Raw genomic sequence first — 13,552 nt, 5'->3', positions numbered from 1 at the left:
CCCAACTCTGGTGTGAACTAATAGGGCAATGAATGCCATGTGCACATGTAGGTTGTTTTCATGTTTGGTTTCAGTGATCAGTTGGTGATAATTTTGTTTACTTCAGAAATTGATGAAATGCTGTGATCTAGGCTTGTTGTATGTATTTTTAAAAGGTTTTTTTTTAAACTCCTTAAAATCACGAAGGCCTCGCCATGTCCTGTGAAGCTCTGGCCACCCCTACTGGGCATCAGGACCCACAAGTTGGGACCAATGGTTCATTGAACACAACAGGCACTGTTCATAACTGTTGGGGAAGCCAGTGAGGGATCATATCTTTGTCCTCCCCCAGGACAACAGTGGAGACAGCAGTGAAATGGAAAGCAAAAGGACTGGCCTGGAGAATTAGAATTAGAATGAATCCTGGTGCCTATGAAGGGTGATTTATGATTTTATTAGCTTATGTGTAACATCAGCTACACACACAGGTCCACACAGGAACACTTTTACAGGTACCGACCAAAATTCCTCAGTACTACTGTGAACTGATTCACATTAAATCAATCGGGGTCAGATTTTGGTACCTGAGAGTGCATCTGACTGAGAATGCCAGGTTCAGACAATAGTCAGAAGCTCTGGAGCTCCGTCAGCTTCCCAACGAGCTGAAACTATCGCTGTGGCACCGATAGTCAGGGACGGGAATCGAGAACTGGTTCCAGTTGAGAATCGATAGCAAAAATTGAATCAGAGTTGTATGCCTCCAAGCTTATCAATTCCTTTTCTGAATGCCGGCATGTCTCTCTGAAAATTGCACATTGCCAAACTATAACCTCAACTGTCTTTGCTGCTGAAAACTTGCAACAAGAAGGAGTCACGGCGGAGAGGAGGAAATAGTCCATGTCCTTTTTTTCCCTGTGTTTATACAATGTAGACTGCGTTCAGACTCAATAAAGGAATCAATAAGACTGATTAGCATTGTTATCAGTTAAGTCTTACTGATATCAAACCCTACATTGGACCTTTTCTTTTTAACCACATTGAAACCAAAACTCAGAATCAGTAAGAACCAGAATCAATAAGCAAAAACAGAATTAGTTTCAGAATCGCTAAAATTCAAACGATACCGAACCCTATCGATAGTTCTATTGGCAATAGCCACAAATCACTGCTACTGTGTTCTTTAACTTAACGTACTTATTCCACATATCTTTCAGTTGTATCTATACAGAGAGTGAGAGAGACGAGTGGACACACACACAAGCAAGCAGCCAAACAGACGCATTCCCCGATCACACAGCTAGCGTTTTAGCAGCAGAGGCATTTTTTGTAATAGTTTTTAATGAGAATGAAACTTTTTGCTCGCTGTGTTTTGCATTGCGATGTGCCTCACTGATCTGCGCTCTAGGCACCTGGTGTTTTTACCAGGGTGCTCTGAACTCAGCAAGTTGGAAAAAAAAATGCAGGAACTTGATCGGATAGTTTCAGAGGCGGACCTTCTGTGGTGGTCACAACAAGTTTACAGTTGGTTAATTGGTCCATCGGCAGGCCCGATGGACTCCCTGTGGTTAGGATTCATTTTTGTTATGCTAGGCCTGACAATAGTCAACAGGTTGTCAAACTGCCCCTGAGTCATCCTAAAATACACCTGTAAACGTCCATGATGGAGGAGAAGCTCCTGGACCAACTGGTGGTACTCCCCATGATCCAGCCTCTTTTTTAGGGTCTCATGTACCCACACAGATCTCTGTTTATCTGCTGACAGCCTCTCACCCTCAACCAGAGCTACAGACAGCACCCTCTGCCTCAACATGGCAGCAGCTACACACTGTGAAAATAAGAGGGTAGTTTTAGCCAAAATTATCTGTAGGTTGATGATTGATTATTCGAGGCCTTAGTTCTACATGTAATTAAAAAAAAGAGCAGAGAAGCAGAATCGCTTGTTGACTGGTGTTGAGCTTAGAGATGTAGACAGAAGGCAAGACTACGTCACTCCTGCAGCTTCTTCAAAAATTACATTTCTGTTATTAGAAGTACCGAAAAAAGGTACCTTTTGGGTACTGGAACCGAATTCCAGGTGCTGGTGCTGCTTCTGGTTCAAATGTGAATGGTACCTAACCCTCATACCTACAGGCCTCAACAGTCAGCCGTCCATAATGCACAGGACGAGAGCATTAAATCTAAGTAAAGGTTGGAATGCGGTCATGTAAAGAGCGTTTTGTTTCAATGTTCTTTAAGCTCAAAGATGGTGTCGCTTCTTAAGAGGCATTTCTGAACGACTTAAATTTTTCAACCACAGCTGCAGAGTTACCGCTGAAAACACAGACACCATGTATGAGGAGAAATATTCTCAGCCACAACACTGAGGGAACAGGTTGTTACTTATATACAACATCAGCTTCTTTCTAAAATAAAATATCATCAATATGCCGAAAGATTTTGTTGACAACATGAAATATAAAGAAAAGCTGTCCCTCTTGTAGCCATTCATCTCATCGACGTACATACACAACCAGACGTCTTTAAACAGCTCCAGATGATAATCTTTTACTAACATCACAGCTGAGATATTCAGATATGTAACAGCCATTATGCCAAACCCTGAACTCCCATAACTGCTTCAAGTCTAATTATCCCATCTTATAATTCGTGACGGAAAGAGACATTTTAACCGGTTATGTGCAGTAAACTCGACTTGAGTCTTTGTGAAGCATTTTCTACCTCAGCGTCAGGTCTTTTATTCAGGCTTTAACATCTATTTAAATCCATCAACTCACTTCAGATTCATAAGAGAAGCAGGAACCTGCGGCTGCTTCAGGGACACGACTCACATGCACCTGTCAACAATCTGCAATCACACATCCATTGAGGTTTATGACTTCTTTAAAAAGTCATAAATGGGCCGCTGTGCTCCGACAGGCTGTAACGAAGCCTTCAGTGTTGTTCAGTCAACCTGCTTGCCATGTGCTGGTGGCAGAGACGACCCGAGGAGGGCGTGCTGAATTATTTAGTGCCACTCTACTCTTAAAACACGCGAGCTCACAACAACTGTACCTCTGATAGAAGATGAAAACAGTGATACAGCCTCGGTGTTGGTATCGGACCCTACTGCTTTGTTTTCACTGAAAAGTAAGCCACTGAAATGATGTCACACACACAGTTTTAATAGAGCGACACCCTGTTATTCAGGCTGAATCACAAAGTATACAGTCTGAGGATTGTTACTGGTGAGTGAGGGTTTTTTGGGATCCAAAGGAGCAGCTGAAATGTACTGTATGAGCACTGATGTCATCCCTCATGGTGACAGGAAAGCTGCCTGACTCAGAAATGGATGACAAACAGGAAGTCTCCAGTGTCCACAGATAACAAAAACCCGTATGGTCCCATTACCTGCCTGTCACATATCTCTATCTGCTTCTTTACAGTGTGGAGTCGTCACAGAGGGTCTGAACCTCAACATCCCAGCGGCAACGTTGAACCCAGAGGGGCATCTGAGCCGAAACAAAGAGGGGACAATTGAGACAGAGGAATGCAGCGCTGAAATGGATTAGAAACCCTCCTATTCAGGGCAGAAATGGACAGGGAGCAGATGACAGAGTGAAACAAATTGAACAGACGTAACAGAAACAATGGCGCACCGATCAGGACTAACTTATAACACCACAGTCTGGCCCGTTCCTACACCTCACTGGGATGGATAAACACCTTGTACGCACTCACCCGGCTGTATGTGCTCCTCCTGGTCTGTGACATGTTTCCTGGTTGCCCCTGAACCGCCTGTCTCGAGTGTTATTCGGGAGAGCGTCGGCCAGACAGAAGGGGGTCTAGGAGAGGGGTGTGGGGGGTCGGTGATGCTGCTGGAGCGTCTCCCTCTTCCTCTCTCTTTACAGAATCACACCATCCCTCTCCTGATCCTCACAGCACAGCCTGAGCTCTCCAAACTCCTCGTCCCTCCTCTCTGCTGCTGCCAGAGGAAAGCCGGCAGGATCTTTTTGGCTCGGTCAGAAAGTTTCTGGGGAGCAGACGGTGGACGATCCACCCCTCCGATTGAATGGACCGGAGTGAAAACAGCGGAGCAGAGACAGAGGGGAAAAACATCCAGGCTCGGTCTGCTGTGAGTGCATCAGCTGAGCGGCAGCACTGCTCTGCGCTAGTGTCTGCGCTGGCTTCTGCAGGAGGGAGGGTGGTTTAGGCCCAGACTGAGGCGCTGGGTCCTAGAGCCTGCAGATACGCCTTTTAAATGCATCTCAAAATAAACCTGACAGTCATTATTCCCATGCATGTCCTCCTGAGTTAGTGTGATGCAGAGTTATCTTGGACTTTTTTGGGACAGCTCTGGCTGATCAAAGAGCATTTTTAAGTCCTGATAAGACAAATCATATAACTCTCTGAGAGCCACATAGACAGATTTTTGTCTTTTTTGAGGGTGGGCAGGGGATCTTTAGGGGGAGATAGCAGGCCAACAGTATATCTCACATACAAGAGGTGTACATCATCTGAAAACAGGGAACCTGAAGATTAATTTGAGATGCAGCTCAGCAATGTGGGTCGAATTTTTTGTAGAACTAATAAACACTGAGTTTTGGTTGGGTGACTATTGAACCTTTTAAGGTTTAAAACAGGGGGGTGTCAAACTCATTTTAGTTCATGTGTCACATTCAGCCCAATTTGATCTCAGATGGGCCGGACCAATGAAACCATCGCACAATAACCTCAATAACATCAGCTCCAATATTTTCCCTTTTTATGTGTAAAGAATTTCAAGTACATCCTGTGAACGTTCATCCTTTTACAAAACAGATGAACAGCCTGAGATGTCTCCAGAAAATAATTTAAGTTTCAACAGTATGTCTCAGTTTTTCCACATTAAGTCAGCCTACCTCTTACTGTCATTACATGTACATTTATCCGTACATTTCCTGTTACTGGTGTGATACAGATTATTTAAAACTGAGTGTGTTGCTCGACTATATTTTGCACAACGTTCTGTATCTTTAAACATGGTCACAGTGAGTATTCATTGTTATATCAGAGAACTAAATTCTGGTCAGCACTGAAAAGCCTCTGAAGCAGAATTTTACGTAAGTACTGTAGGCAACGCATTGTCTAGCTTGCTCCTGAAACCTGGCACCTTTTGGTCTAGTCATCTAGTGGGCCGGATTGGACCCTTTGCCAAGCCAGTTCGACACATAATGTTTGACACCCCTGGTTTAGAACATCATGATGAAAGTGTATGACGGACATTCCTACGCTCATTTATGTCTCATAAGTTGCTGCAACATTTTCTGGGTCGATACCATTTGTTTCACAGATTTGGTGCATAAATTTAAGCATTTTTTTACCACTGTGCTGCCACCCATGCTGTGATTTGGTATCAAAAATTTCTTACATCTGGAGATTTCTGTAAGAACTGCATTTTTGGAATTGCAAGAAATTGCATTTTTTGGTTACTGGATGGCGAGCACTTCTGTTCTCGAGACCAGGTATGCACCGATCCAATATCTGGATTGCATATCGGCCCTGATATCGTCAAAATAGATGGATCGGGTACCGGAAAATGCAACCTATACCTGAGGCGATCCTTAACCTTTAAATCTATTGCGACACGAGCTACGTCATAAGAAGGAGAGAATCTGCTGTGTGGAGGTATTTCACACTGTTTCAACTGCTGTTGCACAATTGTTTATTTTTGTATTTTTTTTTAGGTCAACCATGGTATCGGATCGGTATCGGGTATTGGCTGATACTCAAAGCCACAGCATCGGGATCAGTATTGAAACTGAAAAAGCTGGATCAGTGCATCTCTACTCCTGACTGAAACCCCCTTATTGTCAATACACCTATGAAAGCCATACATCTCTGAATGTCAGAGGTCTCTAAGTTTTGGGTGTTAAGTGTCATGAGGCTGTGATTATCCTAGAGGTCACAACAGGTCATTTTATACAGTGATGTCCACTTCAGTGACATGGCTACTTTGAGGACGAACATCATCACACATGAATAAAACTGGGCTTGTTGAAAACACAAGAGTCTCAGCTTTCTAATTTATGCAATTCCTAGACTGTTTACGGACCCCAGTATGCAAAATTATTCAAATACATCAAGCCAGACAAACACATTTAGACTGAATGCAAAAAACTAGGGATGCATGATATTGGATTTTTGCCGATATCTGATATGCCGATATGCAACGATGCATTTGACTGATACCGATATCCATATATCCACTCTTTTCTCCACCTAGTTTTAGTGATCATCAAGTTTCTTCTGTAGTGGAATTAACATCATATTATACAGACTCTTATGGTGACGGCCCACCAGCAGACGGAGACATGAAATACTGTTCAACATATATAATATTCACAGATGATGTACTGATATTATTGTGCATCCCTACAAAAAAACTGCACAGGTTTTGCCCACAACAGCCTGAGACTAGCACAAGATGGGCATGTCTGTAAAGGAGAGACTCATGGGCACCAACAGACCCTATTTTCATTCAGATATCTTGAGGTGAGAGGTCAAATTTAGCCTAAATTCGGGGCATAATTTAGCCCCTTCCCAAGAAGCTAGCATGAAATAGTTGGTACTGCTAGATTCCTTAGGGTCATGTCTCATGTGATACCTGTATCATCACTCTGGCTCTAACACACAGCCTGTTGCAGCCTCTTAAAGACAAGAATGTTGGTCAAGATCTCCAGCAGCACGATGGGTCTCAGAGGGGTTGAGGTACGAAACGTTTTAATAATCACATCATTGTTAAATTACCAACAGTCAACAGAAACAACTTCTTTAAGGCCCAGTGTAGCAATGAGACATCATTAAAGAGCCCAGATGTGTCGTTCACTGCAGTCTTCATCAGACTGCTGTCAAATATCTTCAAAAAACACTTTTTCTTTCTGCTGTGAGGAGCGTGAACGCTGGCAGGAATAATTAAAAAACAAAAACACGGGCAGTAAGCATTTTTTAGCCGGGGGGGTGGGAGGGATGATGGGGGGGATAGTGGGGGGGATAGTGGGGGGGTGGGGTGATCCAGTTCAACTCAATCCGATGCTGTTTCATTGTGGCTGAACACAAAAGACCCAGGTGATGCTCTGTAATGCAGCACACTGTAAGCAAAGGCCAGCGGATTGCATTCGGGCCCCGCCTGATGCCACGGCCCCGTCACAGAGCGAGGATTAACTCTCCTTTATCAGCTTTTATCAGCTAACTGCACGGCTGGGCCTTTTTAACTCTCAGTCCTCTCTGTTTCTGTGTTGTCATCTTTTTGCTTTGGACGCAGAAGCTGCGGGGTTTCTGTGGAAAAGCTTTCAGCTTAAAGGGCAGCGAGAGATGCTGTAAGTGTGTGCACTGGGACAAAAGAGACCCAGCCTTCAGGAGGGGGGGCATGTTTCCAAATAATATATCACTCATAAAGCTTCAACAACCAAACGTGGACCAGGACAACAACATGTCCTGTCTGTAGGCTCAGTGTTGTCCCCACACATACAGCAGGGATGTCCTGATGGAGTCAGTTTGTGGCTTCACATAAAACAAACAGAATCTTAAAACAGCCTCAATAAACAAACTACAGCCTCAGATTTTAGACCTGGGAGCGTTAAACACAGTCAAGGATGTTTAGGGACACAAAATAAATCTCTGCAGTCTCTTTGCACCCTTTTATGCAAATGACGAAGGCAGAACCAAAAGAGGGGGCGCAGGAGAATTGTGGGAGGCGGAGGGGAGACGAGGAGCCCTTATCTCTCACTGAGGAAATAATAATGAGACGACCAGCACACAGCCAAAAATCAGAGAACTGCCGATTTGCAGAAGACGAGGACAATGGCAGAGAGAGAGAGGCGTCACCGGCTCAGACAGACACCGTCTGCTGCTGCGAGCCTTTTCAGACCGCTGCACAGGACAGAGGTGACACTCTGGGATTTTAGGAGGAGCGTTACGACCACACTGCACCTTCGCCGGTCTGTTGGTTCGGGAGACCTCCCAGCAGATCACTAAACAAGGTAAAGATGTCTACTTCGTGGAAGCTGGGGCTCATTTAGGGGAAATATGATTTAAGTTTGGTGTGTGAGAATGAAAGTGTGCGCACATAGACAGTTGAATCGTGGGCTGAGATGCAAACTGCTGTGTCAGGAGTCATTAAGGTGTAGTAGAGAGTTCTTAAAGGGATAGTTTGGATTTTTTTAAGTGGGCTTGTGTTTGATACTCCATAGACAGTGTGTTATATACAACAGATGTCACTTAGCACACCCCCTGTTTGGAGAAGCAGGCTAGAGACTGATGTGAAAGCTAAGCAGTGTACTGCTGTGGGCGGGGTCAGCAACAAAATATATCTTAGCCACCTAAAAAAATCAACATCAGTTTAAGTGTACGCTACACTGAGAGCATTTTCACTGCTTTACCTTTCTGTCAGACAGCCTGTTCTGACAGGAAAGCCATTAACCGCTTCAGTTCCCAATCTTTGCTCTCTTCAAAACCAGACTCCATTGAAAAAAACAGTAATTTAACATCAGTGAACACAGGAGCTGCTGGTCTACTGCTGCCTCCATTAGTTAGTTAGTTTGTGTTACTGTGTGACTGATGAATCTGAATGAACTCTTTAAACGCCAAACTCACACAGCAACATAAATTAACTAACTGATGGAAGCAGCAGTCGACCAGCAGCTCCTGTGTTGTGCAACATTAAAACACTGAGTCTGGCTTTGAAGATACAACAGCAATATAATGGCTTATAATTTTCTTTGGTGCCTATAATTAAATATTTTGTTGCTGACCCTATCCATAACAGTACATTGCTTAGCTTTACTGTCGGACTCCAACCTGCTTCTCCAAACTGTGTGCCGACTATCCTGTCTATGGATAACTGCCTCATACAACTGCAATTCGCAAAAACTTAACTATCCTTTAAGTACGTCACAAAACACAAAGAGTTTCATTTAGGGCTGCAAATAAAAATCAGTTTTATTAGAAATTAATCTGTTTAATAGGGATGCACGAAAATATCAGTACGTCATCTTTATTGGCTGATATTAACTTTAAAATGAACTATCAGAATCAGCCATCATTGTTTTTTCTTCTTTTGCACAATGAATGAATATTACAGACACTGAACAGTATTTCATGTCTCCATCTGCTGGTGGGCCGTCACCATAAGAGTCTGCATGTATATGATGTTAATTCCACTACAGAGGAGACTTGATGATCATTGAAATAAGGTGGGGAAAAAGGTGGATATATAGGTATATATGTGGCTATATATATATATATATATATATATATATATATATATACACTCACATAAAAGTGGATATATTAAGAAATAGCTTCAGTTTAAAGTGTATTTTACCAGCACAGAGGCAAAACAAATCTGTTCAACTACGGTCCATGATCCTGGAATGATCTGCAGGCCGAACTCGAAACCCTGTCTCTTTAAATTTTAAACATAGAATAAAGGAAGTGGGTTTTTTTCATTGAAAATTAAATGAAAAAATTAACATTGCCCTAAAATCACAACTTATATTGTAATATCTGTCAAAATAATCACAATTTGTTTGTTTGGCATATCGTGCAGCCCTGGTGTCAGCTCTAATATACAGCGTTGCCCACATGAACCTAAATTGAATGAATCTAAAAATGAAATTTTAGGCCTATTATTCTGGTGACACGGTGGGGCAGTGGTTAGCATTGTCACTTCACAACAAGGGGACTCCTGGTTTGAACCCAGGGTGGGGTGACCGTAGGTGTGAATGTGAGTGTGAATGGTTGTCTGTCTCTATGTGTCAGCCCTGTGATAGTCTGGTGACCTGTCCAGGGTGAACCTCACCTCCTGCCCAATGTCAGCTGGGACAGGCTCCACCCCCCGTGACCCCCAACAGGATAAGAGGTTACAGAAAATGAATGAATGTGTCAATGTCTCAAATGTGAGGATTTGCTGTTTTTTTTAGTTTTATAACACTAATATATTTGGGTTAATAAGCTACTCCAGAGTATCACATGGATAGTTTGATTTCTTTTAACATTTATTTTATTCAATGATTAATTAACTAAAAAATAAATCAGTAGATGAACTGATGATTAAAGCAGCTCTGTTTCCACACGTCTCCTCCTCTCCTCCAGATGCATGTTAATGATATTCAGCCTGGTCTCAACACTCAGCGTGCAGACAGGAAAACTAGGTCATCCATAGAAAACAGGGGCAGAGCCTGTTCATTCCTGTGCATCCCTCCAGTGTGCATCACATCAGCATTAACGTGTCCATTTCACCTGCACAGTCATCAAAAAACCCTCACTAAATATAAACAAAGGTGTCCGTGTGTCATATAAGAGCTAAATCTGTCATTTGGTGCCATCTAGTGAGTTCAAAGCCCAGAGACCACAGCTCCACAGACACCCTGCTGCCTCACTGACCAACTAAATCTGATTTCAGACATTTATTTTAAACAATCAGCAGCTATTAATCAAAGAAAATCGAAATAAAACTCACATTGTGTCTGCTGGGAGCCATAATAAATCCCAGCATGGGTGTGGCTGCAGCCTGACATGACATTTAGTGCCCCACAGATTAACACAATTGGATGAGAAATTAGGAGAAAACAATCTGAGCTGGAGATTAATTCATTTAAAGGAGAATAAGCCGAATCATCCAAATTAAAGCTGGATATGTGGACACACACCGCCCCAATAATCACCTGCCAAAGCTCATTAAATATTCCCAATAATCTGGACTCTATCTTTAGCTGATCTAATGTGTAAATATTTCATTTTAAAGGCGATGACAGGTGTTTAAAGCCTCGGTGCTGTGTGTGATGTTGGTGCTGTCAGCTGTCACTGAGACACTCCCTGACCAGCTGCTAGCACATGTAGCCGTTAGCTTCGGTTAGCTCTCTCACACAAAAACACCTCATAATGAGTTAAAGTTAAAAAGACACACACGGATATATTTCTACACAGGTGTGTTTAAGTGTTGTGGATTTATCCCCCGTGCTGCACGTGACATGTGAGCGGTAAATCTTACCTGTTAGTGTGATAAAATGTCCGGCTAACCGCTCAGCTCCGTCCCTGACAGGCTACATCCATCCATGGAGGTCTGACCGGACTCATCCGTCCTGAGGTGTCCGAGCTGCTGCCTGCCTCGGCCCGCCTCACACACACTGAGGAGCCCGGTGATAGTTTTAAATCAGACTGTGAGAACACTGAATTTATAGGTGAGGATATTACAGCTGGCAGGTTTAAACACAGGTGTACAGTTAATGATGTTTTATTAGAGGAGAGTTTAGAACACCTGTTTTATTTTGTCTTGTAAAGCACCGTTTAAACTTAAATTAGGGACTGTTCTCTACTTACCAGAAAAGAGGGAGGCTGAAGTGTGACTTTTGTTTTTATTGTTTTTTTTTCTGTTTGTTTGTTTGTTTGTTTTTGACCCTCCCTGAGTGACTGTAGGAAAATCCATGACCCTCCCTCCACCATAAATGACTTATTAGTTTTTTTTTAACTTAACCTTTGAAGTCGGAAATTTAAAAGTTAAAGATGAAATCCTTGTTTTTTTCCTTTTTTTTTAGGATAAAGTGATTCTGATTAAATATCACTATTTTAGGTCAGATTTAGTTATCATGTTTTTTTGTGATGGAAAGGTTGGTCGCACATAATGAACCAAGGACCATCGGAAATTTGAAAATCCAATTATTTTTTCTAGCCTCTTTTACACTGCCAGATTTTCCACGAATGTTGGGCCGTTTTGCCGGCAAGCTGCGAGCGTTTAGACACACACAGCCAGATTGGTGAGTTGATCCGAGGTGCCCAATTTTCCACCTCGTAGGGTAGACATATTGGTGGAACCCTTTTAGTTTAAACAGAACGAGGCGGCCTTCTGCAACGGGAGGGGCTGTTGATGACTTGTGGGAGGTGGATAAACAGGAAACAGCTGATAGCAGGAATTAGCGAGCAGCTAGTAGCAAGAGGGAAACACAAACCTGACAGACACTGTAAAGATGAGCAACTGGGGAGACAAGGAATTGCGCGCCCTCCTTGTCGTCGCAAACGAAGAGGCCATTAACCGTCAGATGACGGGGACGGTGAAGAACGGGCCGACTTACGAGGGACTGACCAGCCAAAAAGGCGCATTCTGTATAAACAAAAGTAGGTAGGCGGCATTTTGCTGCACTCCCTGATTCTGTTTTTATACTGCCAATGCTGAAAAAAGACTGATTGGGCTTTCCTGCAGATGAATTCCTGTCTAAAAAGGGCTGTTGATTGTACAGTTTCTGGCTGTGATACATAGTTTTATTCAGTGATTTTAAAAGGAGACATGCCCTCCAAGCCCGCGAGTTTGGAAGGTATGTTTGCTTTAAAAATAAAAATTTCTTTCAATACATACAAAATACATGCCGTCCCAACCCATGATCAGATACAATAAGTACAAAATACAACCATGTAAACCATTTGTTTGCTTCTCCCCAGGCAAAAAAAGAAAAACACTAGTCCCCCACCACTGCTTAAAAAAAATTATCTGACATGCCTCCCCCTTTTTGCACCACCCTCTCTCTCCTCATAAATATAGAACAGTCCCTTAGGTCTTTTTTTTTTTTTTTACTCTTCAAACATGAAGAGTAAGGGGTAAGTGAAACGAGAATCGGGGAAATTAATTGTCAATTAAAGTTTTTGTGAAAGCTACAATATTCCCTGAAATAAAATTTAAAAACTGCGTAAAATTAAAATATATTTCAACAGCAGCTCCTGTGTCTTCATTTGTTTTATGTGGGTTTGTGTGGAAGGTTTCAGCAAGTGTTTCATGATAGGTTTTCTGTATTTTATTGTTTTCTATTTTCAAGTCTGACTATGTTCTGTTTTTCTTTGTCATGTGGATATGAGACAGATGTGTCCTTGGAGACAATGAAGCCTAAACTTTCCTGATTTAAATCAGACATTTGATATGAAACAGAAATATTCATGATCATCTGTAATGAAAAAAGGAAACCGCCTCACAGTTTGTGAGCATCAGGGTGGAACAGTGTGTCATCCTGTATGAAAACAAACCCCGGAGCAGAACCTCAGCACTGCCTGAAACCATCGATTTGTGATGCAGTTCCCGGCAGGATCCTCGCCCTGCGGCCACAACCTTCCTCTGGCTCTTGCACAGACGAGACTTGTTCTTCCTGTTTGGCTGAACAGATGTTTGACTCTTTTAGAGGCACAAATGTGGTGAAGATGAAAAATGTAAAGCTGTAGGCTTCAGAATGAACACCTGGAAAATGTTATAACTCCTGTATGAGCACATCTGACAACTGGTGATCCAGTTTGCTGTAGATCTGCTGACTGAGAGAAAAAGAAACTGAAAGGTTTGTTTTTAGATGAAAAGATGAAGTAAAATTACACATGCATGTCAAACACTGTGTCAGAGGACTGTTTGTTAAATATCAAAGAGCATGAAGTGCAACTGCAGCAAAACTGAAAGCTGAGAGCAGCAGAGGATTCGACTTCCTCAGGTCAGGTTTTCAGCTGATATGGAGCCAATGTAAAGTTTGTTATTTAATCATTAAAAGTATAAAATCAGACCTAAAACGTATCAATAAATTAAGGCTCA

At 42.5% G+C, this 13,552-nt stretch overlaps 1 protein-coding gene across 9 annotated transcripts in view; it reads right to left on the bottom strand.

Moving 5' to 3' along the window:
• Positions 1-11,117, bottom strand: part of dctn1b (dynactin 1b) — an 83,239-nt gene extending 72,122 nt beyond the window's left edge. For 5 of the 9 annotated variants that reach the window (XM_033642736.2, XM_078175366.1, XM_078175368.1 and 2 more), the window contains exon 1: positions 3,697-3,874. In XM_033642736.2, coding sequence (XP_033498627.2) covers positions 3,697-3,729 — 33 coding nt within the window. In that variant the 5' untranslated portion in view covers positions 3,730-3,874. Of the gene's footprint in view, positions 1-3,696; positions 3,875-10,987 lie in introns of those variants that run through there. The other 4 variants (XM_033642737.2, XM_078175367.1, XM_078175371.1 and 1 more) reach the window with 2 other exon arrangements.
• Between the last annotated feature and the right edge of the window lie 2,435 nt (positions 11,118-13,552).

This window comes from Epinephelus lanceolatus, chromosome 15 (genome assembly GCF_041903045.1).
Source record: "Epinephelus lanceolatus isolate andai-2023 chromosome 15, ASM4190304v1, whole genome shotgun sequence".
NCBI lineage: Eukaryota > Metazoa > Chordata > Actinopteri > Perciformes > Serranidae > Epinephelus > Epinephelus lanceolatus.
This window is presented reverse-complemented; position numbering and strand designations above follow the sequence as displayed.